This window comes from Oncorhynchus kisutch, linkage group LG27 (assembly GCF_002021735.2).
Source record: "Oncorhynchus kisutch isolate 150728-3 linkage group LG27, Okis_V2, whole genome shotgun sequence".
In the NCBI taxonomy this organism is placed as follows: domain Eukaryota; kingdom Metazoa; phylum Chordata; class Actinopteri; order Salmoniformes; family Salmonidae; genus Oncorhynchus; species Oncorhynchus kisutch.
In genome coordinates, this window is record NC_034200.2 from 5,773,444 (window position 1) to 5,799,763 (window position 26,320).

A 26,320-nucleotide genomic window follows, 5' to 3' on the forward strand; every position below is an offset into this window, starting at 1 on the left:
TACTTGTTGTGTATTTAACCCTCTGTTCCCCCCATGTCTTTGTGTGGGATTGTTTATTGTAGTGCTTGTGCACGTTCCCTGGAGCGCACTTTGGGTTATTTTGTGCCCATTTACTCTTGTTGTTCTGGACGCCGTTGGTTTTGCTTAATAAATCTCTGGTTATTACCAAGTTCTGCTCTCCTGCGCCTGACTTCTCTCCCGCCCATTACGCACCCTGCTACAGCCACAAGAGCATTAGTGAGGTCGGACATTGGTGTTGGGCGATTAGGCATGGCTCGCAGTCTGCATTCCAATTCATCCCAGAGGTGTTCCCAGATAGTGAATTGCAATTCATCATTCCATAGAACGCATTTCAACTGCTCCAGAGTCCAATGGCAGTGAGCTTTACACCACTCCAGCTGACAATTGGCATTGTGCATGGTAATCTTAGGATTGTGTGCGGCTGCTCGGCCATGGAAACCCATTTCATGAAGCTCCCAACGAACAGTTATTGTGCTGACATTGCTTCCAGAGGCAGTTGGGAACTCGGTAGTGAATGCTGCAACCAAGGACAGACGGTTTTCAACACTCAGCGGTCCCATTCTGTAAGCTTGTATGACTTACTACTTTGCGGCTGAGCTATTTCCACTTCACAATAACAGCACTTACATTTGACCAGGTCAACTCTAGCAGGGCAGAAATTTGACAAACTGACTTGTTGGAAAGGTGGCATCCTATGATGGTGCCACTTTGAAAGTCACTGAGCTCTTCAGTAAGGTCATTCTACTGCCAATGTCAATCTAAGGATTGCATTGCTGTGTGCTTGATTTTATACACCTGTCAGCAACGGGTGTGGCTGAAATAGACAAATCCAATCATTTGAAGGGGCGTCCACATACGTTTGTATATACAGTGTATCTTACAGGAAAAGCTGTGACATTATAGAATAGCCTACAGATTAGGCATATTAGCAATATGAATAATTTCAAGATGAATAATTTCTATGTGCATTAAACAAAAATAGATCAACAAAAGCATGCATTTCAGAAGCAATGCTGAATAACAGATTTCAAGTGAAATACAAGTACTGCTTAGAATTTCCAATGTAGTTAACAGTGCAAAAGATGACTGCATTACCTATAACTTCCTTACCAATAAATCCACACTAGGTTGTCTCCAAAAAGGAACCCTATTCACATTGTAGTGCACTACACTTAACCAGGGCACATAAGGCTCTGGTAAAAGTAGGACACTATATAGGGAATATGGTGCCATTTGGGACACACACGAAATGTGCTTTTGCAGAGGCTCTGGGTCTCTAACATGGACTTTCCGTTTGCAGTACCAACACATTATGTTATTTCCATTTAGCTCAATCCAATCTTTGTCATCCACCTCAGTTTGCCGAACTGAAGAATAGCAACAACCATGTAATCATATAGAAAGCCCCTATATGATTATAAAACATATTCTCTCTGTTGGTGTGTGTGTGTGTGTGTGTGTGTGTGTGTGTGTGTGTGTGTGTGTGTGTGTGTGTGTGTGTGTGTGTGTGTGTGTGTGTGTGTGTGTGTGTGTGTGTGTGTGTGTGTGTGTGTGTGTGTGGTGTGTGTGTGTGTGTGTGTGTGTGTGTGCGTGCATGCATGCGCCGATGCACTGTTTGTAGGCGTAGGCCTATATCAATGAAGATAACTATTACAAAGTCTCTAATACGGAAATTCATTGCCGAATATGTAATATCTATTTTCTAGCAACTAAACCCTACCCTGTATGACAGGAAGTCACTCCACTAGCTTCTATGGGTCTGATAGTACATCATACAGGCACGCAGCAGGTAGGCCTAAGCACGGTACGCTGATGTTGATTTGATAATAATGTACTACAAGCCTGTAGGCACAAGGTGCATAGTCCATGCATGACTCTTTCTGTGTAGTGTGTGTGTGATTTGATTTGTCTATCCTTGTGGGGACCAGAAGTCCTCACAAATCAAATCAAATTTTACTGATCACATACACATGGTTAGCAGATGTTAATGCGAGTGTAGCGAAATGCTTGTGCTTCTAGTTCCGACCGTGCAGTAATATCTAACAAGTAATCTAACAATTTCACAACAACTACCTGTAAAGAAATTAATAAGAATATGCACATGTAAATATATGGATGAGCGATGGCCAAACGGCATAGGCAAGATGCAGTAGATGGTATAGAGTACAGTATATACATATGAGATGAGTAATGTAGGGTATGTAAAAATTAGGATATTAAAACAAGTGTAGTACAACAAGTGGCCGGCCCTCACAAGGAAAAAGGCTATTTTAGGTTTAGGGGGTTAGGTTTGGGATTAGGGTAACAATTAGGGTAAGGGTTCAAATTAAAGTTAGATGTTAGGTTTAGCGTTAGGAATTAGGGTTAGGTTTTGTTTTAGGGTTGTGCTCGAGACCACCTAAAGCGAGACCGATTCAAGACCAAGACCGACCAAAATCAAGTCAGAGTCAAGACTGATACCGGAAGGGGGTCCAAGACAGAGACCAATAAAATGTGAGTCCAATTCAAGAATATAATTGTAATTGTGTCGAATAAGAATTCAAAATGTCCAGTATTTCTGTGTTCATATTTCAGAAGAACCTATGGATTCATTAGACCGGGGATGGGCAACTAGGAACTCAGCCGAGGTCTCAACTTACTGTTGAGAGTTAGAATAGTAGAATACACAAGGTGCAATTTCAAAATTTGGATGTGCATCAGCAGTTTTTCTCTTGTTACATTATGCCAGCCACTCAATTTGTCATGCCCTGACATTAGAGAGCCTTTTTATTTCTCTATTTGGTTAGGTCAGGGTGTATTTGGGTGGGCATTCTATGTTTTCTATTTCTTTGTTTTTGGCCGAGTGTGGTTCCCAATCAAAGGCTCCATATCGTTGTCTCTGATTGGGAATCATACTTAGGCAGCCTTTTTCCCACCTGTGTTTGTGGGTAATTATTTATTTTCTGTGTGTGTTTGTGTACGCCACGGTTGCGTCACGGTCGGTTTCTGTTTACCTGTTATTTGTGAAGGTTTCATTTTATTATTAAAGAGGTGGAACTACATACACGCTGCGCCTTGGCTCATTTATGACAGGGAGTTTGAAGACAGGCTAATTGTGTCACGATCACTATGTCAGTTCAAATGTTTTAGTTAGTCCACCGGCCAGCTAATAAAACCTGCAAACATTTGTCTCCACCCTATGGCCTCAAGTTCAACTGTAAGAGTCAGTTGGCGCGCCGGTGTGCAATGCCTTCAAATCAAAGGCCTGCAGTATAATAGGCTAATAGCCACACCACATTAAACCTTCAAACGTTTTCAAACTTTAGTAGGAAAATATCAAAAGTAGGCCTAAGTCGAGACATCGTTTATTGGAAAAATACGAGCAAGATACTGTATTATATTGCGGCAAACACAACATTACATTTAGAACTTAATTTGTCTAAAGAAAATGTCTCAACAGAATTAAATAAAACACTTCCGAACACAAAAGTGTTTTACAGGCCATATTGCAGCAATTACCAAGTAAGGCCAGTGCCTACCGTATCCAACAAATGACAGCAATAAGCTAATGATATTTATTTTACAACAGGCCTACTTATAACTTATCTTACACTAAATAATGTCCAGAGCACACAATTAAACATTTTTGTTGGTTTCTACTTGTCAGTATTTCTTACTAAAAGGTTTTTATCCAAAGAGAAACAAAAATGTTCTATTATATTCCATGCAATTCTTAAGATATACACTACCGTTCAAAAGTTTGGCGTCACTTAGAAATGTCTTGTTTTGGAAAGAAAAGCACATTTTTTGTCCAATAACTTCTCTAGGGTAGGGGGCAGCATTTGGAATTTTGGATGAAAAGCGTGCCCAAATTAAACTGCCTTCTAGTGAGTATAACAGAACTGTATTGGCAGGCGAAAACCTGAGAAAAATCCATTCAGGAAGTAGGATTTTTTTGTTTGTTTATAGTTTTCTTTTCAATTCCATTACAGTATCCATTGACATAGGACTCAAATTGCAGTTCCTATGCCTTCCACTAGATGTCAACAGTATTTAGAAATAGTTTCAGGCTTGTATTCTGAAAAATGAGGGAGTAAGAGCAGTCTGAATGAGTGGACCCTGCCGTGTCACAGAGCTTTTTCATGCTCTCGACCGAGAGAGTGCCTTTCTTGTTTACCTTTTATATTGACGACGTTATTGTCCGTTTGAAATATTATCGATTATTTAGGCTAAAAACAACCTGAGGATTGAATATAAACATAGGTTGACATGTTTCTAAGAACTTTACGGATACAATTTGGATTTTTTTTGTCTGCCCGTTTTGACTGCGTTTGAGCCTGTGGATTACTGAAGAAAACGCGCTAACAAAATGGAGGTTTTCAGATATAAAGAGAGACTTTATCGAACAAAAGGAACATTTATTGAAAAAATTAATGTCTTCTGAGTGCAACCATATGAAGATCATCAAAGGTAAGTGATTCATTTGATCTCTATTTCTGACATGTGTAACTCTTCTACTTGGCTGGTTACTGATTGTCATGATTTGTCTGCTGGGCTATGTTCTCAAATATTTGTAAGGTATGCTTTCACCGTAAAGCATTTTTTTAAATCTGACACCGTGGTTGGATTCACAAGAAGTTCATCTTTAAACCTATGTAAAATAGTTGTATCTTTTCTGAATTTTTATAATGAGTATTTCTGTATTTGAATTTGGCGCTCTGCAATCAGAGCGCCTCAGGCCAGGTGGGACGCTTCCCACATACCCTAGAGAGGTTAAAAATAACATCAAATTGATTGGATATACAGTGTAGACAGTGTTAATGTTGTAAATTACTATTGTAGCTGGAAATGGAAGATGTTTTATGGAATATCTACGTAGGCGTACAGAGGCCCATTTTCAGCAACCATCACTCCTGTGTTCCAATGGCACGTTGTGTTAGCTAATCCAAGTTTATCATTTTAAAATACTAATTAGAAAACCCTTTTGCAATTATGTTGGCACAGCTGAAAACTGTTGTTTAGACTAGTTGAGTATCTGGAGCATCAGCATTTGTGGGTTTGATTACAGGCTCAAAATGGCCAGAAACAAATAACTTTCTACTGAAACTCATGAGTCTATTTTTGTTCTGAGAAATGAAGGCTATTCCATGCGAGAAATTGCCTAGACACTGAAGATCTCGTACAGCGCTGTGTACTACTCCCTTCATGGAACAGCGCAAACTGGCTTTAACCAGAATAGAAAGAGGAGTGGGAGGCCCCGGTGCACAACTGAGCAAGAGGACAAGTACATTAGAGTGTCTAGTTTGAGAAACAGACGCCTCACAAGTCCTCAACTGGCAGTTTCATTAAATAGTACCCACAAAACACCAGTCTCAACGTCAACAGTGAAGAGGCAACTCCGGGATGCTGGCCTTCTAGGCATATTCTTCAGGCAATGGGCACAGCCATCTTTGACTTTCTTTATTTGCGTTATATAGTGAATGCCATTCTAGAATTAGGGAGTTTTTGCTTGTCGAACATAAACAACCGTGGTTGCCATCATAAAAATTTTAGCTGTGGTTAGTTTAGCTGACACGCATCTCTTTTCTAAACAATATTACATCTCTCCCTTGTTCAAGTCTAGCTGTTGGGTCGCTAACTTGTGTTTTAAAAATGTTCTTTATGGATTGAGTTTGTCTTTAGATGTGTTCCGTGTGATATTTGGATGATGAAGTTCGCATTTATCTTTTACAATAAAAGGTAAAATTGAGAAATAAAGTTGTGAAGACCTTTATTTCCCATCAGTACAAAACATTGTTTAGATGCTTTTCAGACAACAATGCTGCTTAGCCACGTTTGTTGCATCATACGTTTTGTTGCTACTATTCCAATCACATATTTGCAATGATACGCTGCAGGGACCACTCAACAATGATCACAAATATGTGATGGTACAAGTCAAAGGGTTAAGCCGATTAAGCCAATGCCTATGCGCAAGAAGTTTCTCCCGGTCTTTCTCTTTTGGCTAATGAAGGCCAAGTTTGACATGTAGGTCCACCAGACTCTTCGCGTACTTGGGCGGAACTGTCTGCGAAGGAGATTAGGTCTAGGTTAGCATGGGCAAGGCTAGCTACAGTTTAAATGGCTGTAAATGAGCCCAGCATCAAGCTGTGGGATGGGACCGCTAGGACACTAGAAGCTGGCAGCTAGTCAGTTGAGTTGATATTTGAGTGGCACAGACCCCAATGGCACTCTATTCCCTATATAGCGCACTATTTTTGACCCTGGGCCTTGGTCAAAAGTAATACACCCTAAAGTAGTGCTTTATAAAGGTAATAGTGTGCCATTAGGCACAGACCAAGAGTGGAGAAAGCTTTGCTAGTGCCGTTATATTAGAAGCTTGACTGAACCACTGGGGTGAGGACTGGGCTGGGAAGGAGTTGTGTCCAGGATAGCCTAGGAACGATGGAGAGGTGATCTGTAAAGTCTGCTTCCAACTCACACTCTCAAACACGTAGATCCCCTGAACGCAGCTCACTCTCGTGATCCCAATCACCTGAATTCTGATCACCTGTTCACACACCTGATAGGTCATTTACACACACTATTTAGTTCAGTTCTTTGTACCGCATCATTGTTAGGTATTGTTTGTTTTGTTACATGTTCTATTCGGAGCTCTGTTTATTTCCGTATTAGTACTCCTGTGTATCGTTGTTTTTGGCCTTCAGCAGCCATGTAGCTGAAAAGCAGCTCACTAACGATGCCTTTTTGCCTATTCCCTGCCTGTACTTTTGCCTATCAGATTTCCTGTCGTCAACCTCTTGCCTGATCTCCCGCACTATGTTATTAGCCTTTTCCCTGCCTGTACTGTTACCTTTTTGGAGTCCATGTGTATTACCTTCTGCCTGCCCCTGGACCCAGCTACCTGCATCTTCCTGTTGTCCTTTACTAATAAACACCTGCTGTGCCCTGTGCTTGAAACCAGCACTCTGTCTCCCATCGTATTCATTACATGATCACAATCATTCTTCAGTCAGTTTGACCTCACAGGGCACTGCACACGGTGCAGGTTAAAAGTGATTCGCCTTCCAACATAATTAAATTATGTGTGAATTTGGTAATTAAATTGACTCTGACTAGAGTACCTAAATATAATGTTCATTTGGTGGGAGGATGAAATGTAAATGATTGTGTTTGAAGCCTTTGTTCTGTACTACATGGGAGAAAAATAAAAAGAGGGTATTACTGTATGTATGTATACAGGAACAATAATCCTCAGCCTAGCTGTACAAGTACTGCTGCACTGTTATCCCCAAGGGGCATGCAGTCTGTCACAGTGTTTTCACTGCACGTTTAACCTGACTTCATCCCAAATGGCACCCTACATAGTGCACTACTTTTGACCTGAGCCCAGTGCACTATATAGGGAATAGGGTACCATTTGGGATTCACACTCTAGTTACACGATGCAGTGCAGAGTGGGGGAGAAGGAAGGAAACACAAGGACAGGCAGGACCCTCCGAATGCAGTTTAGCAAATGTCAGGCGCATTCAGAGAGCCGTCATCTAAAATGTCACCCAGATGAGGAGGCAGGAGAGAAGTGAAGCTGAGGGGGGAGATACGGAGGTGCGTGCATGCAGCGAAGAATGCCACACACATACATAAATAAAATTAAATGACAAAAACCATGCAGATAGCTGCATTGAAAGTATGAGACCCAGTCTTACATTTACAGTACACACACACTGTGAACTAACATTCACAATGGCAAACAAACTAAACAAAACACAACACAAACAATGCGGTAACCAATTTGAGACAGAAATAAGATACGTGACAGTTTTTGTTTGTTTCTGAGAAGCATGTTAACCAGATATTTCAGGTACCTTTGAAAACGTCTGACGGTCATTGTACACGCAAATGAAACTGAAGTGTTATGTCTTCAGAAGAGAGTGTCAGTGTCTTTCAGCCTATTAGCAAATTCTAAACATTGTCTGCAACCCTATGGGCCATGGTCAAGTAGTGCACTACATAAGGAATAGGGTGCCATTTGAGGTGCAACCGTTTTCATGCCTGGAAAATGGTTGCTGACACTAAGACACTATGACACTAATATTCCATGCCTCCTACTGCCTCCCTCTCCTCTTCACCTGTCTTCCCCACCTCCTCTCTGCCTCCCCTCGCCCCATCTATTCCAGCAGAGCAGACAGATGCCTCTGGGCTCCAGTCCCGTTAAACCTCTCATAAAGAACACTTGACAGAGTTTGGTCAGGAGGATTTTAGAACTGTTTCCTCCGTGGCGTGAGCGTGCAGTAAGGCCTTCAGGACAATTATGTTAACATGTTTCAAGGGGAAAAAGTGATACACCTTTCAAATGCCATTTAGCAGAATAACCTGGACACAAGAGGTTCCTTCCTCCCTTGGTTTGTATATAGTAGAACTTAGCCGAGCTGAATACCTAACCAAAAGGTGACATTGGGATCTAGCATGCTATATAAAGCTCAGCTAAAGCGCTCTGGTCAAAAGTAGTGCACTAGCCTACATGGGGAATAGGGTGCCATTTGGAAAACAGACATTACAGTTAAGGCATTACATATAGACTATACCAGGACCTCCTGCTAATACTAGTAGCCACACTAGTAGCAAGCTTCACAGAGCCTGATAGCTGATGATGTCTATCCCTCTGTCTGTTGCTTTGACAGAGGAAATCATGTAAAAAGCTAAGAGAAACCCAGGGAAACCAACCAGCCATTCACATCCTGCCATGACAGACCCACCTCCTCTCTCCCTGACAGCACACACACACACGCTGGCACAGGCACAAACTGCCAGGTGTATAGTTAGGTCTAGGTAGGGAGGTGTGGAGGAGGACCGGGCTCTCACTAGTGATAGGGGAGCTGGGCAGTAGTGGAGCAGGTTGAGAGCTTCAAGTTCCTCGGGGTCCACATCACTAAGGATCTATCGTGGTCCAAACACACCTACACGGTCGTGAAGAGGGCACGACAACGCTTCTTCCCCCAAAGGAGGCTGAAAAAATTTGCCATGGGCCCTCAGCTCCTCAAAAAGTTATACAGCTACACCATTGAGAGCATCTTGACTGGCTGCATTACTGCTTGGTATGGCAACTTCTTGGGATCCGACTGCAAGGCGCTACAGAGGGTAGTGCGGAGCTCCCTGCCATCCAGGACCTCTATACAAGGCGGTGTCAGAGGAAGGCCCTGAAACTTGTCAAAGAGCCACCCAAGTCATAGACTGTTATCTCTGCTACCTTCTCTCTGCTACCGCACGGCAAGGGGTACCGATGAACAACTCTGGAACCAACACGAGTCTGAACAGATTATACCCCCAAGCCATAAGACTACTAGATAGTTAGTTAACTCGTTAACCAAATAGCTGGCCGGACTATCTGCATTGACCCTTTTGGCACTAACTTTTCTTTGTCATCACATACTCTGCTGCTACTGTTTACTACCTATTACTTTATTCCTAGTTATATGTACATATCTACCTAAATTACATGGTACCCCTGCACATCCACTCTGTACTGGTACCCCTTGTATAGCCAAGTTATCATTACTGAATATGTATGTATTATTACTTTTGTTATTACGTGTTTTACTTATCTATTATTTCTCTATTTTCTTTCTCTCTGTATTGTTGGGAAGGGCTCGTAAGTAAACACTTCACCTTTAGTCCACAGCTGTTGTTTACGATGCATGTGACGAATAAAATTGTATTTGTCAAATGCACCAAATTCAACAGGTGTAGACTTTACAGTGAAATGCTTGCTTACGAGCCCTTCCCAACAATGCAGAGTTTAGAAATAGTAACACGAGAGGAATAAAAATTTTAAAACATGGAGCTATATTCAGGGAGAACCAGTACCAGATCAATGTGCAGAGGTACGAGGTACAATATGTGAGGTAGATATGTACATGAAGGCAGGGTAAAGTGACTAGGCATCAGGATAGATAATAATAAGGTATGTGAGGTAGATATGTACATGAAGGCAGGGTAAAGTGACTAGGCATCAGGATAGATAATAATAAGGTATGTGAGGTAGATATGTACATGAAGGCAGGGTAAAGTGACTAGGCATCAGGATAGATAATAATAAGGTATGTGAGGTAGATATGTACATGAAGGCAGGGTAAAGTGACTAGGCATCAGGATAGATAATAATAAGGTATGTGAGGTAGATATGTACAAGATGGCAGGGTAAAGTGACTAGGCATCAGGATAGATAATAATAAGGTATGTGAGGTAGATATGTACATAAAGGCAGGGTAAAGTGACTAGGCATCAGGATAGATAATAATAAGGTATGTGAGGTAGATATGTACATGAAGGCAGGGTAAAGTGACTAGGCATCAGGATAGATAATAATAAGGTATGTGAGGTAGATATGTACATGAAGGCAGGGTAAAGTGACTAGGCATCAGGATAGATAATAATAAGGTATGTGAGGTAGATATGTACATGAAGGCAGGGTAAAGTGACTAGGCATCAGGATAGATAATAATAAGGTATGTGAGGTAGATATGTACATGAAGGCAGGGTAAAGTGACTAGGCATCAGGATAGATAATAATAAGGTATTTGAGGTAGATATGTACATGAAGGCAGGGTAAAGTGACTAGGCATCAGGATAGATAATAATAAGGTATGTGAGGTAGATATGTACATAAAGGCAGGGTAAAGTGACTAGGCATCAGGATAGATAATAATAAGGTATGTGAGGTAGATATGTACATGAAGGCAGGGTAAAGTGACTAGGCATCAGGATAGATAATAATAAGGTATGTGAGGTAGATATGTACATGAAGGCAGGGTAAAGTGACTAGGCATCAGGATAGATAATAATAAGGTATGTGAGGTAGATATGTACATAAAGGCAGGGTAAAGTGACTAGGCATCAGGATAGATAATAATAAGGTATTTGAGGTAGATATGTACATAAAGGCAGGGTAAAGTGACTAGGCATCAGGATAGATAATAATAAGGTATGTGAGGTAGATATGTACATAAAGGCAGGGTAAAGTGACTAGGCATCAGGATAGATAATAATAAGGTATTTGAGGTAGATATGTACATAAAGGCAGGGTAAAGTGACTAGGCATCAGGATAGATAATAATAAGGTATTTGAGGTAGATATGTACATGAAGGCAGGGTAAAGTGACTAGGCATCATGATAGATAATAATAAGAGTAAAATAAAGAACAGAGCAGCAGCAGCAAATGATGAGTGTAAAAGTGTGTGTGCATGTAATGTGTATGTATGTGTGTTTATGTTGTGTCGGTCTGTGTGTGTGTGTGTTATGTATGTGTGTATGTAGTGTATATGAATGTTTGGTGGTTTTGTGAGGGAGTGTCAATGTAGTGTGTGTGTCAGTGAGTGTGTCTATGGTTTGTATATATAGTCTAGCAAGTGTGTGTGGGGTCAGTTCAAGATAGAATCAGTGCAGATAGTTTGGGTACCCTTTACTGACTATTTAGCAGTCTTATGGCTTGGGGGTAGAAGCTGTCTCGGAGCCTGTTGGTCCGAGAGCCGATGCTCTGGAACCGTTTTCCGGACGGTAGCAGAGTGAACATTCTATGGCTTCGGTGGCTGGAGTCTTTGGCCATTTTTCGGCCCTTGACTGTGAAATTAGACTGTGAGTGAGCTCAGGGCAAACTGGAAAACATTGGATACATCGCAAATGGCGCCCTAGTAAAGAATAGTACACTACATAGGAAATAGATTGGCTTTTGGGGTGCACATATACTTCAGGAACTAGGGAGCGTATGGTATTCTCCAGGATACAGGAAAGAGATCAAGTGTTCCAGATCTTATCCACTTAGCAAGAAGGTAAACCAAAACAACAACAAAAACAACAACCACAATGACAGAGGACAACTCTGAGGGGAGGTAAATATTGTGTGGAGACTGAGAGAGACAAATATATAGGGGGAAACTCTGTACCCAGACCCAATCACCTAAGTGAGTCAAGATGTTTAATGCATTAGCCCACTGTTAACCCATAGTGGGTTTGTTTCAGACAAAGACGACACACACAGTAGACATACAGCTTTCTCCTAACAGCCTCATCAACACAGCCTCCGCTGACACACACGCATACACATACACCATCATCACAGCCTCCCCTGACACACCCTCTGCTCACATCACCTCTGAAAAGGACATTTAGCTGACATAACCTCCAATTCAATACCACACATGCGCACACACTGCACCGAGCAGACACACACTCACAATTGCACGTGCACACACACATATAATATACTCGGCACACACACACCCTGCAACATAAACCCATATTAGGCCATGTCTTTCGATCATCAATCTTCTCCAAAACAACAAACCTTTCCAGTGTTCTTTATACTAACGTACCCCCCCCCCCCCCCCCCCCCCCACACACACACACACTCCCAGGGGCCTCTTTGTAGAGTACAGTACCCCTCACCCACCTGTCTGGCCCTGATTAATGTCCTCAAAGACAAGATCTTCATCCCAAATGGCACCCTATTCCCTATGTAGTGCACTACTTTTGACCAGAGCCCATGCAAAAGCAGCGCACTATATACAGTGGCAAGAAAAAGTATGTGAACCCTTTGGAAATACCTGGATTTCTGCATGAATTGGTCATAAAATTTGATCGGATCTTCATCTACGTCACAACAATAGACAAACACAGTCTGCTTAAACTAATAACACACAAACAATTATACGTTTTCATGTCTTGTGAAAACACTGTGTAAACATTTACAGTACAGGGTGGAAAAAATATGTGAACCCTTGGATTTAATAACTGGTTTACCCTCCTTTGGCAGCAATAACGTCAACCAAACGTTTTCTGTAGTTGCGAATCAGACCTGCACAACGGTCAGGAGGAATTTTGGACCATTCCTCTTTACAAAACTGTTTCAGTTCAGCAATATTCTTGGGATGTCTGGGGTGAACAGCTCTCTTGAGGTCATGCCACAGCATCTCAATCGGGTTGAGGCCAGGACTCTGACTGGGCCACTCCAGAAGGCGTATTTTCTTCTGTTGAAGCCATTCTGTTGTTGATTTACTTCTGTGTTTTGGGTCGTTGTCCTGTTGCATCACCCAACTTCTGTTGAGTTTCAATTGGTGGACAAATAGCCTAACATTCTCCTGCAAAATGTCTTAATAAATTGGGAATTTATTTTTCAGTCGATGATAGCAAGCTGTCCAGGCCCTGAGGCAGTAAATCAGCCCCAAACCATGATGCTCACTCCACCATACTTTACAGTTGGGATGAAGATTTGATGTTGGTGTGCTGTGCCTTTTTTCTCCACACATAGTGTTGTATGTTCCTTCCAAACAACTCAACTATAGTTTCATCTGTCCACAGAATATTTTGCCGGTAGCGCTGTGGAACATCCCGGTGCACTTTTGCAACCTTCAGACATGCAGCAATGTTTTTATTGGACAGCAGTGCCTTCTTCCGTGGTGTCCTCCCTTGAACACCTTTCTTGTTTAGTGTTTTACGTGTCGTAGACTCGTCAACAGAGATGTTAGCTGTCACAAGTCTTTAGCTGACACTCTAAGATTCTTCTTAACCTCATTGAGCCTTCTGCACTGTGCTCTTGCAGTCATCTTTGCAGGAAGGCCACTCCTAGGGAGAGTAGCAACAGTGCTTTCTCCATTTATAGACAACTTGTCTTACCATGGACTGATGAACATCAAGGCTTTTAGAGATACCTTTGTAACCCTTTTCAGCTTCATGCAAGTCAACAATTCTTAATCTTAGTTCTTCTGAGATCTCTTTTGTTTGAGGCATGGTTCATATCAGGCAATGCTTCTTGTGAATAGCAAACTCAAATTTTGTGAGTGTACTTTATAGGGCATGGCAGCCTTAACAAACATCTCCAATCTTGTCTCATTGATTGGACTCCAGGTTTGCTGACTCCTGACTCCTAGTCATTAGCCTAGGTGTTCACATACATTTTCCAACCTACACTGTGAATGTTTAAATTATGTATTCAATATAGACAAGAAAAATACAATAATTTGTGTGTTATTAGTTTAAGCACTATGTTTGTCTATTGTTGTGACAGACGAAGATCAGATCAAATTTGATGACCAATTTATGCAGAAATCCAGGTAATTCCAAAGGGTTCACATAATTTTTCTTGCCACTGTAGGGAATTGGGTGCCATTTCGAACACAACAGAAAGTGGCTGGGCTGAGGCAAAGGTGACTGCTGCTGAGAGGTCTTTCTCCCTCCACCCACCCACCTCTCTCACTCTCCTTTTGTCTCTCTCTCCCCCTCTCCTTCAGTTTCCCTCCCTCCACCAGTATCCCTCCCTCCACCAGTTTCCCTCCCTTCACCAGTTTCCCTCCCTCCACCAGTTTCCCTCCATCCACCAGTTTCCCTCCCTCCACCAGTATCCCTCCCTCCACCAGTTTCCCTCCCTTCACCAGTTTCCCTCCCTCCAGCAGTTTCCCTCCCTCCGCTCATAACTCAGCAGATAGCAGCACCAAAACCACCATAGCTGCTGTTAGCACTAGCTAATGATCCCTCATTACGCATACATCACAGCTCCTCTGTACTGTCTACTCCCCAGCCATCCCACTCCTTGCCTCTCCTTATTACTGGTATTATGGTTTTGGATAATGTTAGTGAACCCTGTTAGTGAAGACAGATATCACAATAGAAACTACTGTATTTCACTGACCACCACCAGGAAGACATAATGCCCAGAGGGGCTAAGAGCCTAGGCGTAGCTAGTGAGATTTCGAATGATTTCATAACTTCCTGGAATGGAGTGCCTCTCTAACTCGGTATTCTTTGCAGAGGCTTCCATAATAAAGAGCATGGGAGGATTTGCAAATGAGCTGATGAAAACAAGGAGACAGTTTCCCACCAACCGAGTGTGAAAGAAAGAGAGTTCACCCCTTCTCAGTATTGCCTGTGAATGGACTCTTTTTTCTGCCTCACACTTTAACTTCTTGGTGACAGGGGGGCAGTATTGAGTATCTTGGATGAATAAGGTTCCCAGAGTAAGCTGCCTGCTACTCTGTCCCAGATGCTAATATATGCATATTATTAGTAGTATTGGATAGAAAACACTCTGAAGTTTCTAAATTATGTCTGTGAGTATAACATAACTCATATGGCAGGCAAAAAACCCTGAGACAAATCCAACCAGGAAGTGGGAAATCTGAGGTTTGTAGTTTCATTTAAGTGATTGCCTATCCAATATGCTGTGTCTATGGGGCCAGATTGCACTTCCCAAGGCTTCCAGCAGATGTCAACAGTCTTTAGAAAGTTGTTTGAGGCTTCTTTGGTGGAAGGGTGTCGAATAAGAGCTGTTTCAACAAGTGGACTAGGCTGAGGCCAATCAGTTTACTACGCGGTCATGTGGGCGCGCCGTTCCTTCTTTTTCCTCTGTAATGAATACGCTATTGTCCGGTTGGAATATTATTGAAGATTTATTATAAAAAGACCCTAACAATTGATTGTAAACATCGTTTGACATGTTTCTAATTTCACTCTAAATTGTGCCTTTGGAATAGTGAACTAAACGCGCAAACAAAACAGAGGTATTTGGACATAAATATGGACGTAATCGAACAAAACAAACATTTCTAGTGGAAGAGGGAGTCCTGGGAGGGCATTCCAACGAAGATCAGCAAAGGTAAGTGAAGATTTATAATGCTATTTAAGACTTTTGTTGCCTCCACAATTTGGCGGGTAACTGTATGGCTTGCTTTTGTGGCTGAATGCTGTTCTCAGATTATTGAATATTGTGCTTTTGCCATAAAGCTTTTTTTAAATCTGACACAGCGGTTGCATTAAGAATAAGTTTATCTTTAATTCTATGTAAAACATGCATCTTTCATCAAAGTTTATGATGGGTATTTATGTTATTTGATGTGGCTCTGCAATTTCTCCAGATGTTTTGGAGGCATTTCTGAACTGAGGTTTTTGGATATAAATATGAATTTGATCGAACAAAACATACATGTATTGTGTAACATTGAGTCCTGGGAGTGTCATCTGATGAAGATCGTCAAAGGTTAGTGATTCATTTGATCTATATTTCTGCTTTTTGTGACACCTCTCTTTGGTTGGAAAATGGCTGAATACTTTCTGTGACTAGTTGCTGACCTAACATAATGATATGTTCTGCTGTCGCCGACAAGCCTTTTTGAAATCGGACACTGTGGTTGGATTAACGAGAAGTGTATCTTTAAAATGGTGTAAAATACTTGTATTGTTGGCGATTTTTAATTATGAGATTTCTGTTGTTTTGAATTTGTCGCCGTGCAATTTCACTGGCTGTTGGCGAGGTGGGACGCTAGCGTCCCGAACGATCCCAGGGAGGTTAAAGGTAGGAGGGAGGCCAGTCAATTACAAAGGTAACTAGGGACGCGTCCAAAATGGCGCCCTATTCCCTATATTGTGCACTACTTTTGACTAGGGGCTAATATATTCCCACTATAAAGGGAATAAAGTGCCATTTTGGACATAGGGGCCTTCTTGGGCCTTATTTCACTCTAAATCCAGCACACAATAGCTTAGCCTAAGCCATCACAAGACCCAATAACACACCTATTGGCTATTGCTGGTATTCAGGTGACTGGATGAAGCTAGTTTTTTCAAATCCTTTATTCAGTTCAGAACAAATTCTTATTTACAAATGACAGCCTAGGAACACTGGGTTAACTACCTTGCTCGGGGGCAGATTGACAGATTTTTACCTTGTCAGCTCAGGGATTTGATCTAGCAACCTTTCAGTTACTGGCCCAACACTCTAACCACTAGGCTACATGCAGCCACAGCTAGTGTGTGAGAGGGAGAGAGAAGAAAAACATGTTATTTCTAGAATTAAGTTTCTCAAACAATGATGTGGTGGCCTCTGGAAGAAAGCCTGTAAGAAATCAGTCCAACCCACTCTCAAATCATTCCAACTGTACTAACTCAAAATTAAGATAAGCCTATAGTTTGACATTATAAAAAAGCCTACCTAGGCCTATACTGTTCTGGTAACAGCGAAAAACATTGATCACAGCCTAGCTGACGGGACATTAGAACTAGGCCTACAACTGGATGAGATCTCTTTCAGAGAGCTGAGAATTAGCCTATGTTTATAATCACAGCCCCCGTCCCCACAGGAGACCTTTTGCCTTCTGGTAGGCTGTCATTGTAAATAAGAATGTGTTTTTAACTGACTTGCCTAGTTCAATAAAGGTAAGTAAAACATATAGTAATAAAAATTCACTAGGAACTAAATGGAAACCAAAACAGGGAAGGACTACTATCTGAACGTGTCCAATAAGGAACCGTTGTTTTCGTTTTTCTGTTGCAGAACATATTGTTACAGTGTGCACTGATGAATATGACACTGCAGTTCCGTATTTTGTATCACTTGAGAATGTAGGATTGTTAACATGGATATAAATGTTCCTGTAAACCTAATATACAATAATAGCCTATATTAGCCTATTTCATCTGAATAATTAAGCCATCTCTCACAAACAAGCTGGACAGTAATAATCTAAGTGTTATCTGGCTAGTGGATACATCATTTCATTTCAACACAAAATACTCACAATAAGGAACAAGTGCTTAAAGGAAAACTCCACCCAAAAACGAGTCCATTGTTGGTATAGACTCAAAATGTTTTGCATGTCAGCAATCAAGTTTTCAAGATAGGTACCTTACAAAATACAGAAATATTGCCGGAATGATGCATTTTGCATCATATGTGGTATTTTGAAAGCTATATACCTTGAAAACTTGATTTCTGACATGCAGAACATGTCGGGACAGTATCAATAATGGGCTAATGAAACAAACACCAAAGGATAGTTTTTTGGCATGGAGTTTTCCTTTAAGCCTTGCCACACATTAATTCATGTAAATTCACCGACCATTTCGAATCCCACCGTACCTTCGCCGCTATGCAATCTGGTTTCCAAGCTGGTCACGGGTGGACCTCAGCCACGCTCAAGGTCCTAAACGATATCATAACCGCCATCAATAAAAGACAGTACTGTGCAAACGTCTTCATCAACCTGACCAAGGCTTTCGACTCTGTCAATCACCGCATTCTGATTGGCGGACTCATTAGCCTTGGTTTCTCAAATGAATGCCTCGCCTGGTTCACCAACTACTTCTCAGACAGAGTTCAGTGTGTCAAATCGGAGTGCCTGTTGTCCGGACCTCTGGCAGTCTCTATGACGGTGCCACAGGGTTCAATTCTCAGGCCGACTCGTTTCTCTGTATATATCAATGATGTCGCTGGTGATTCTCTGATCCACCACTACGCAGACGACCATTCTGTGTACATCTGGCCCTTCTTTGGACAATGTGTTAACAAACCTCCAAACGAGTTTCAATGCCATACAACACTTCTTCCGTGGCCTCCAACTGCTCTTAAATGCTAGTAAAACTAAATGCATGCTCTTCAACCGGTCGCTGCCCGCACCATCTAGCATCAGTACTCTGGACGGTTCTGACTTGTAGACAACTACAAGTACTAGGTGTCTGGTTAGACTGTAAATTCTCCGTCCAGACTCACATTAAGCATCTCCAATCCAAAATTAAATCTAGAATTGGCTTCCTATTTCGCAACAAAGCCTCCTTCACTCATGCTGCCAAACATACCCTCGTAAAACTGACTATCCTACCGTTCCTTGACTTCGGCGATGTCATTTACAAAATAGCTTCCAACAGAATATCAGTCTGCCCCTGATATTTTTCCTGGAGAGAAGTGGCTTCTTTGCTGCCCTGCTTGACACCAGGATATCCTCCAAAAGTCTTCGCCTCACTGTGCGTGCAGATCCACTTACACCTGCCTGTAGCCAGTCCTGATCAAGCTCTGTACTGGTGGTGCCCCGATCCCGCAGCTGAATCAACTTTATGAGAAGGTCCTGGCACTTGCTGGACTTTCTTGGGCGCCCTGGAGCCTTCTTCACAACAATTGAACCTCTCTACTTGATGATCCGATAAATGATTGATTTAGGTGCAATCTTACTGGCAGCAATATCCTTGCATGTGAAGCACTTTTTGTGCAAAGCACTGATGACAGAACGTATTTCCCTGCAGGTAACCATGGATGACAGAGGAAGAACAATGATTCCAAGCACCATGCTCATTTTGAAGCTTCCAGTCTGTTATTCGAACTCAATCAAAATGACAGAGTGATCTCCAGCCTTGTCCTCGTCAACACTCACACCTGTGTTAACGAGAGAATCACTGACATGATGTCAGCAGGTCCTTTTGTGGCAGGGCTGAAATGCAGCGGAAATGTTTTTGGGGGATTCAGTTGATTTGCATGGCAAAGAGGGACTTTGCAATTAATTGCAATTCATCTGATCACTCTTCATAACATATTGCTTTGCTTTATCTTGGCCAGGTCGCAGTTGTAAATGAGAACTTGTTCTCAACTGGCCTACCTGGTTAAATAAAGGTGAAATAAAAAATATGAAAAGTTAAATGTAAATCAAATCAAAGTTTATTTGTCACGTGCGCCGAATACAACAGGTGTAGTAGACCTTACAGTGAAATGCTTACTTACAGGCTCTAACCAATAGTGCAAAAAAGGTATTAGGTGAACAGTAGGTAAGTAAAGAAACAACAGTAAAAAGACAGTGAAAAATAACAGTAGAGAGGCTATATACAGTAGCGAGGCTATAAAAGTAGCGAGAGGAGCCACGCAGAGCCCAGGGCAAAAGAGACATTTCCCACCTTCCTAAACACACACATACACAAACACACACACACACATTAGCCACAGCAGCCCCTCCCCCAGTCTAGATTCACCTCCCCTTTACCATAAAAGTAGAGAGGTGGGGTTTATTATTCCTCAGCACAATTTCATTAAAGGGACACATACACAAGCACACATACATACATACACACATACTATATATACACACACACCCTCAGGGTCTAGGATAAGGGGAAAGTGAAATGTGATGTCTCCGGTCACAGGTCAATCAACACTGTTAGGGCTACTGTGGCAAATCACTGCCACTGAAAGTGTGAATTAGCCCCTTTTATAATCAACTAGGCCCATTTAGATTTAGCCAGCTGCCAGTTGCAGCTACATCAAAGTCAAAGCAGAATGGTTTTAATTTAAATACTCAAAACACACTGTTAAATCATTTATATCTAGACACCACTATCAGAAACAATTTGTAACATCTAGGCAGTCATTGAGGGTGTGACTTTACACGTGGATTTAGCTCGTCTTTAATCAGGTGCAATTAGTCCCAAATGGCACCCTTATTCCCTATTCAATAGAGTACTTTTCACCAGAACCCTATTGGCCCTGGTCAAAAGCAGTGCACTATATAGGGAATACTATGGTGCCATTTGGGACATAGACAGTGAGTCTAAGTGAAATCCTAAGCTGCTACAGGGCCAGTGCTGAGAAGGCTGTGTTTATACTGTGAAGTATGTTAACACGGGCCCACATTCCTCTATTCCCAAATTGTAGTGTTAAAATTACAGCCTCGGCAGAGAGGCGTGACAAAAGCAGCACGCTTAGGGATGGCCAGCACCTGTTTAACCCAGCCAGGACACACACACACCGTCCTCCTTGCTGCCCGTTTCTGAACCTGACGCCCCGATTTTTACAGCTGCATGGGGCATCATATCAGGACTGAGTCTCAAATGGCACCATATCCCTACATAGTGCACTATATACGGAATAAGGTGTCATTTGGGACACCATTTGGTATGCATCCCAAACCTTCACCTGTCAAGGCAGTGTACTGAGCAGCCTTGGTTCTTATAAACTGTACCTTAGCAGGAGGTCTTGCTCACACACCACACATACACACCAATGTGCTTGCATACTAGTCTCTCCAACAGCTGGTAGAATAAGTCCCAAAATCTGAAGTAGGCTATGATACCATAATTGGCTACAAGATGGAAATAGCAGCTTAACTACAAGATTCAACTACCCGAGAAGAAACAGCATCAAGGTAATGAAAACAACCCCCCGTGTACGGGGGAGCGACACCACGTGACACCCTGCCTGCTCTAACATCTTTTGATTTGCTACCGGGAGGGAGAGCTTCATGAAAGAACACTGTTATTTTCCATTATTACGCATCAATAACGTAAGAATATCACATCAGTCAAATATGTAATTAATCATTTAAAATGTAGGCCTAACGCAAATTATTAATATGAAGCGGGACAATGTTTATTTTTCAAACAATAAAAAATGACAGAATGACAAAAAGAACACTGAAGGGTTTAAAACATAAGGCGTAGGCTAAAATAAAACACCATGAAGACTTGCACCTCAACCCTATGGCCCGCGGTTAACCGTCAAAATGACCGTTGCCCGTTATAGAATAACACTAAGCATGCCATAAATGATACGTGATCGAACAGGCCGGATATATATTAAAACTATAAAAATGACACAGTAATATAGAAACGACATAGTTCGAGGCACCTTTATAGGTGTTGCATCACCTTGCATACCTGGCCGTCTCATAACATAAAAAGCAGCAGCCCCGCCTTCACTGCAGTAACGGTACACACCGCCATTCCATTTCATCGACCCACTCGGAAATTGCATAACGATATAATTGAAAACAATAGATGGAAAACATTTAGGTGTGTGCTGTCTGTTTCACAATATTGCTATCTATTACAAGAAATAACGGAGTCATTCGCAACCACCTTGTGTACTGCTTTCCTTTTCCTTCACAACCTATTCTTCCCTTGCCTGCACGGTGACACACACAGGGCGGTAGGCTACACTAGAGTAGATTATACATCACTTGTTTCGACAAAAAGAAAAAGAACGGAACAAAAACCATCATAATCAAACATCAACAAATTGGACATCATCATGCATGTTTATGAGTGAAAAATCCCGCGAGAACAAAACCAACAGTGAGAAACCAAGAATCTACTGACGCCGATATGCACGGATAAACTAAACAACCATAATGTTTTTCTACCTGCACAAGTTGCCATTTTCTGCAGCGTATATTGGAGTCTTTTCCCTCGTCTGCTCTAGAATGAAGATAGGTTTAAAATAAACAAATATTTCCTCCAATCTGTGCCAATAATACCGTACAGATAAATGCCGCAGGTAGGGTTTTATAGGAGGACATTTGCGAGCCCCGTTTTCACTGTTCAGGTGAACATGTTGATGGCTCCTGCCTGCGCACGGACGCTGCCTGGGCGGCACGGCGCTCAGCTCTGTGTCACATCTTGTGTCGTCAGCGGCCACAGGAAAAGGTGCTTTCCTGTTTCCAGCCCTCATCTCACTACTCGAATAACGGTACTACCTATAATATTTGATTGGCCGGTAGGTAGAGTGAAAGTGAGGAGGATAGGTAGAACACAGGTAAGATACTCTCCAATGAGAGGGAGCTACTCTTTCTGATCAAATCTAAAGTTGAATCCAAGCTACAATCATTTGCTGACAAACTTCATCAAATCAAGTGAATGATTAGGCTACATCGAAAATATCAATTGCCGTTGTATGCTATTGTAGGTATAATGTTGTTAATTTAGCAAACTGAATATCATTAGCCTGTTTATGCTCATGTAGCAATTGAACTATTCAACAAATAAAAAAAATTCGTGCAGTGTATTATGTTCTGTTACCTTTCATTCACGTGAAGTTTGGGTCGTTAGACAGAATGTCCAGGCTGCGCTGTTGCTGCTGCATAACTCGATTCCTTATATAGACTGCAGCAGTTGCTCACACACATAGGAAGGCTATGGGCTGTGTGACGCCCATTTCTTTCATGCATTGCTTACACCACCCAGCATAACAGGTAAGTACTAGCCTAGGCAATATATCAGCTTCTCTTCCACAAATTAAAATCAACATCAAGCTATTCAAGAAGCGACATTTGAGGACTAAAATGTAAAGTAAAACGGATCGGTTAAGACCAAAACAAAGTTATGCTACCTAAAAAGGAGACCACGAGAAGCCTGAGTGTGATGTATTCAAATCGAAATGAACAAAAGTGGACTAATACGACAAAATACGTTGTACAAGACAGATCTCCTTCCTTAGCAAACCCCTCGACAACAATGCATCAAACAGTGCTGCGTGCAGATAATAGAAGGGGTTGCTGCCCAAGTCACAACACAAGCCCGGTTAAATGTATTTTATTGATCTATTACTATAGGCCTAATGCAAGTCCAGAATGACATGCAACTAGTGAGTCTACAAAGTCAAATGGAAGAATATACTATGCATTCAAATAACTCCGCTACCTGTAGCAAAACACGACAGACTAGCTATTACCATTATCTCGTAATTTTTCAGTAAAATTACAGGTGGCTGAGTTTAACTGAACTGAATGTCTGGGACAGCAAGTTAGCAAGCTGCTAGCCTGTTAGCTTAGAAGTTTTTGTTGAGCAAAAGCGAGGCAAACGAAAGGATTTCTGTTTACAAATATAACACATCGCATCTTGTCTCTTATAAAAACAAGGCGACAAGTGACCGTAAAAGAAAATTGGATCGAGGAACAAAATCAGTCTCTCACTCAAATTCACGGGATGATAGGTGCGTATAACGGTACGCTCGGGCAGCGCTGCTGCGCTAGGCGGAGAGAAGCGAGCCAGGTATAACGGTACACACCACATTTGAATATACGTACTACTTTCCAGCACTTCAAATCCCTAAAACGTGGGTCAGAAAAGTCCCAAAGTCGGCGCACACAGTTGAATGAACCCAAAAGTACGTAGTCCATCTCACTTAATCGTTTCCCGTCGGTTTACGGAGTTTTGGCTTACCGTTATTCCTCTTCGGGTTCGCCTGTTTTCTGCGCTTACACCTGGGGCCATCCGCCATGATCCTTTCGCTCTGTCTGAATAATGCCTGCCGGGGCGAGTCACCTCCTCTCTCGCCACCTCCCCCCGTACCCCACTCCTCTCTCCACTCCACCTCCCTCCCTCCCTCCTCTGCACCTGGTTTACGACACTTTCTGCTTTACGACATCACCTTCTCCAGTTTCCTAACATGCTAAATTCGTTCTCCTAACCTGCAGCGTAAATTCTAACCTGCTACGAAGAAGTCACTTCGGTATCGAAGTGGCGTGAAAAGAGTGTTTCCCCACTGCTAACACCCCAGCACATGGCCCAACTCCCTACTGGCAGCACATAGAGTCCACCCCGAGCTTTTGCTTTCGCCGAACTCTTGATCGTTTGCTCCTGTTGCCGAAAATATAAGATGCATGGTAATGTGTTTTGATAACAGATACCTGTCAAAATGTTAACAGACAGTCCATCATTAGGCTGCTACAATTATAAACTATTCTTTTGGAAAGGAAAATACTTCAAGCGACAGGGAACAGTTCACGTGACAGAGCATTAACCCCTTAAATGCCAGACTGTTGCTGGCGCACGACAACGTTTCAAATTGGCTATTCTATAAGAGATTTTAACACACACACACACACACACACAGTTTAGCAACACGTTTGATGGCAACAAATGCACTATTTATACATTATTATGATCATGATGAAATTGAAAACAACAATTATTCAAATTATGATATCCTGATTATAATAAAGATAATAACACAATGATTATTATGAATATAAAATAATATTCTAATATTTTGTTTAGTTATGACGTATGCAGGATTCCTGGCTTTATAGACATACATTTTTTCTCTCTCTCTTCATCTGTCCAGATTCAGACTGCTATCACTGTATCACGTCTTGCATAAGCCTAACCCAGATAGATAGAGTTTTTAAAATGTATTTCACCATTATTTAACCAGACAAGTAAATTAAGAGCAAATTCTGATTTAGACATACATTCTTCAGATGACCCACCTGAGAGAGGAAAGATAGAGGCAACAAGAGACACAGTACGATGCAGCGATCAAGGTTTGTCTCTTCAAACAAGAGTACACGGTAAGGCTACACTCCTTTCCTCAAAAGGGACAAGCAGCCATAAGCTCAATGACAGTTCATTACAGGTCACAAGAGCAGCTTCCAGACTGCAGACCCATCAAGCTATTCTTGTACCGGAGGTCAGTTTTCGGACTGAACCTGGACTTGCCAGGTGCTGTATATGTTCCATGCCTTTCCTTTCAAAGTCAGCTCGACTGTTCCAGTACAGTACATGAAATAGACATTTTACAGATTGTTACATTCTATTTCAGCTCTTGTGCATTTTATATCCATCTTCACTTCCAATTTTTGGCATGGATCTAAGTTTTCATTTTTCACAGTACTGAACACAGTATGATGACATAATTCAAGTTTTGTCTTATTTTTCATTTTTAGCAAATCTGTTTTAAAGCAGCAATTAGCAGTTAAAACCATAACAAAACCCTGTTTGAGTAAAAAGCTGAGAGATTGGGCTGGAGAAATGTAACCACTCTCCAATTCATAGACAGCTAATGGATGTTTACATTTACTTTGTTTACAAACATTGGAGTAAAACAAGCTTATATTTTGGGTTCTGATGGGGTACACCAGTTGAACTAAGCTCATGAGGCATTTATAAGTTACATTCTTCAAGAATCAATGCGTACATATAATCAATGTATATGTTAAACAATTGATGTAGCAACTGCGGAGTGCTCCTTTAAAGATTCTAGTAAATTAAAATATATATTGTCTTTATAGAGGGTGTAACAACATTTCTAGTTCACAGGTCATGATGAAGTCAATTCCCAGCCCCTGATGACAGCAACAAACAACTCACCAGTCTCCCCCATGAGGCTTTACCACACCCACCACCAGGGGACAATCTCTGGAGGTATCTTATTGCATGAAAACATTTGTTTATGTTCAACCAATCAAATAAGTATTGAATGTAACCCAGGTTTAACTGGCAGGTGCTAGATTACATCACCCAAAATATTTAATATTATAACACAATTTGGCTGTAATCTGAACTACAAGGGCAGGAAAATAGCATTGAATGAGCAGGGAGCTGTTGTCTAAATCAGAGCACATCTGTCAAGCCTGGTCCTCCTGTACTCACGTAGAACTACAACAGTGCTCCTGGGTCTCTCTCTGTACCTTATTCCCAGTCTGCCCCATATGGAGATTGCAGGGGCCCGGGATCCAAACATTCATGGCTTGAGAGATGTGGTCATCAGTCAAGTGTGTGTAGTTGGCTATCTAGTTTGACTATCAACAGTACCGCCACAGCAGCATAACATTTGATTAACACATCATTTAGCTTACATCATCATCATCAATATTCAGTCTAGTTGGCTGATACACACAGCAGAGAGAGGCAGAAACACGGGGTAAATAACAATCAGTAAAATAAATCAAGCTAGCTAACTAGCATGTACAATGATATTATTTTGTTTACGGGGGAGGGGTGCCCTTTCAAAATGTTGAG

The 26,320-nt window shown here is 41.7% G+C and overlaps 1 protein-coding gene across 3 annotated transcripts in view; it reads right to left on the reverse strand.

The window, feature by feature from the left end:
- LOC109871800 (zinc finger E-box-binding homeobox 1-like) overlaps positions 1-24,068 on the reverse strand; it is a 96,424-nt gene extending 72,356 nt beyond the window's left edge. For 2 of the 3 annotated variants that reach the window (XM_031806849.1, XM_031806848.1), the window contains exon 1: positions 23,741-24,068. In XM_031806849.1, coding sequence (XP_031662709.1) covers positions 23,741-23,798 — 58 coding nt within the window. In that variant the 5' untranslated portion in view covers positions 23,799-24,068. Of the gene's footprint in view, positions 1-21,942; positions 22,234-23,740 lie in introns of those variants that run through there. The other variant, XM_031806850.1, reaches the window with a different exon arrangement.
- Positions 24,069-26,320: the final 2,252 nt, after the last annotated feature.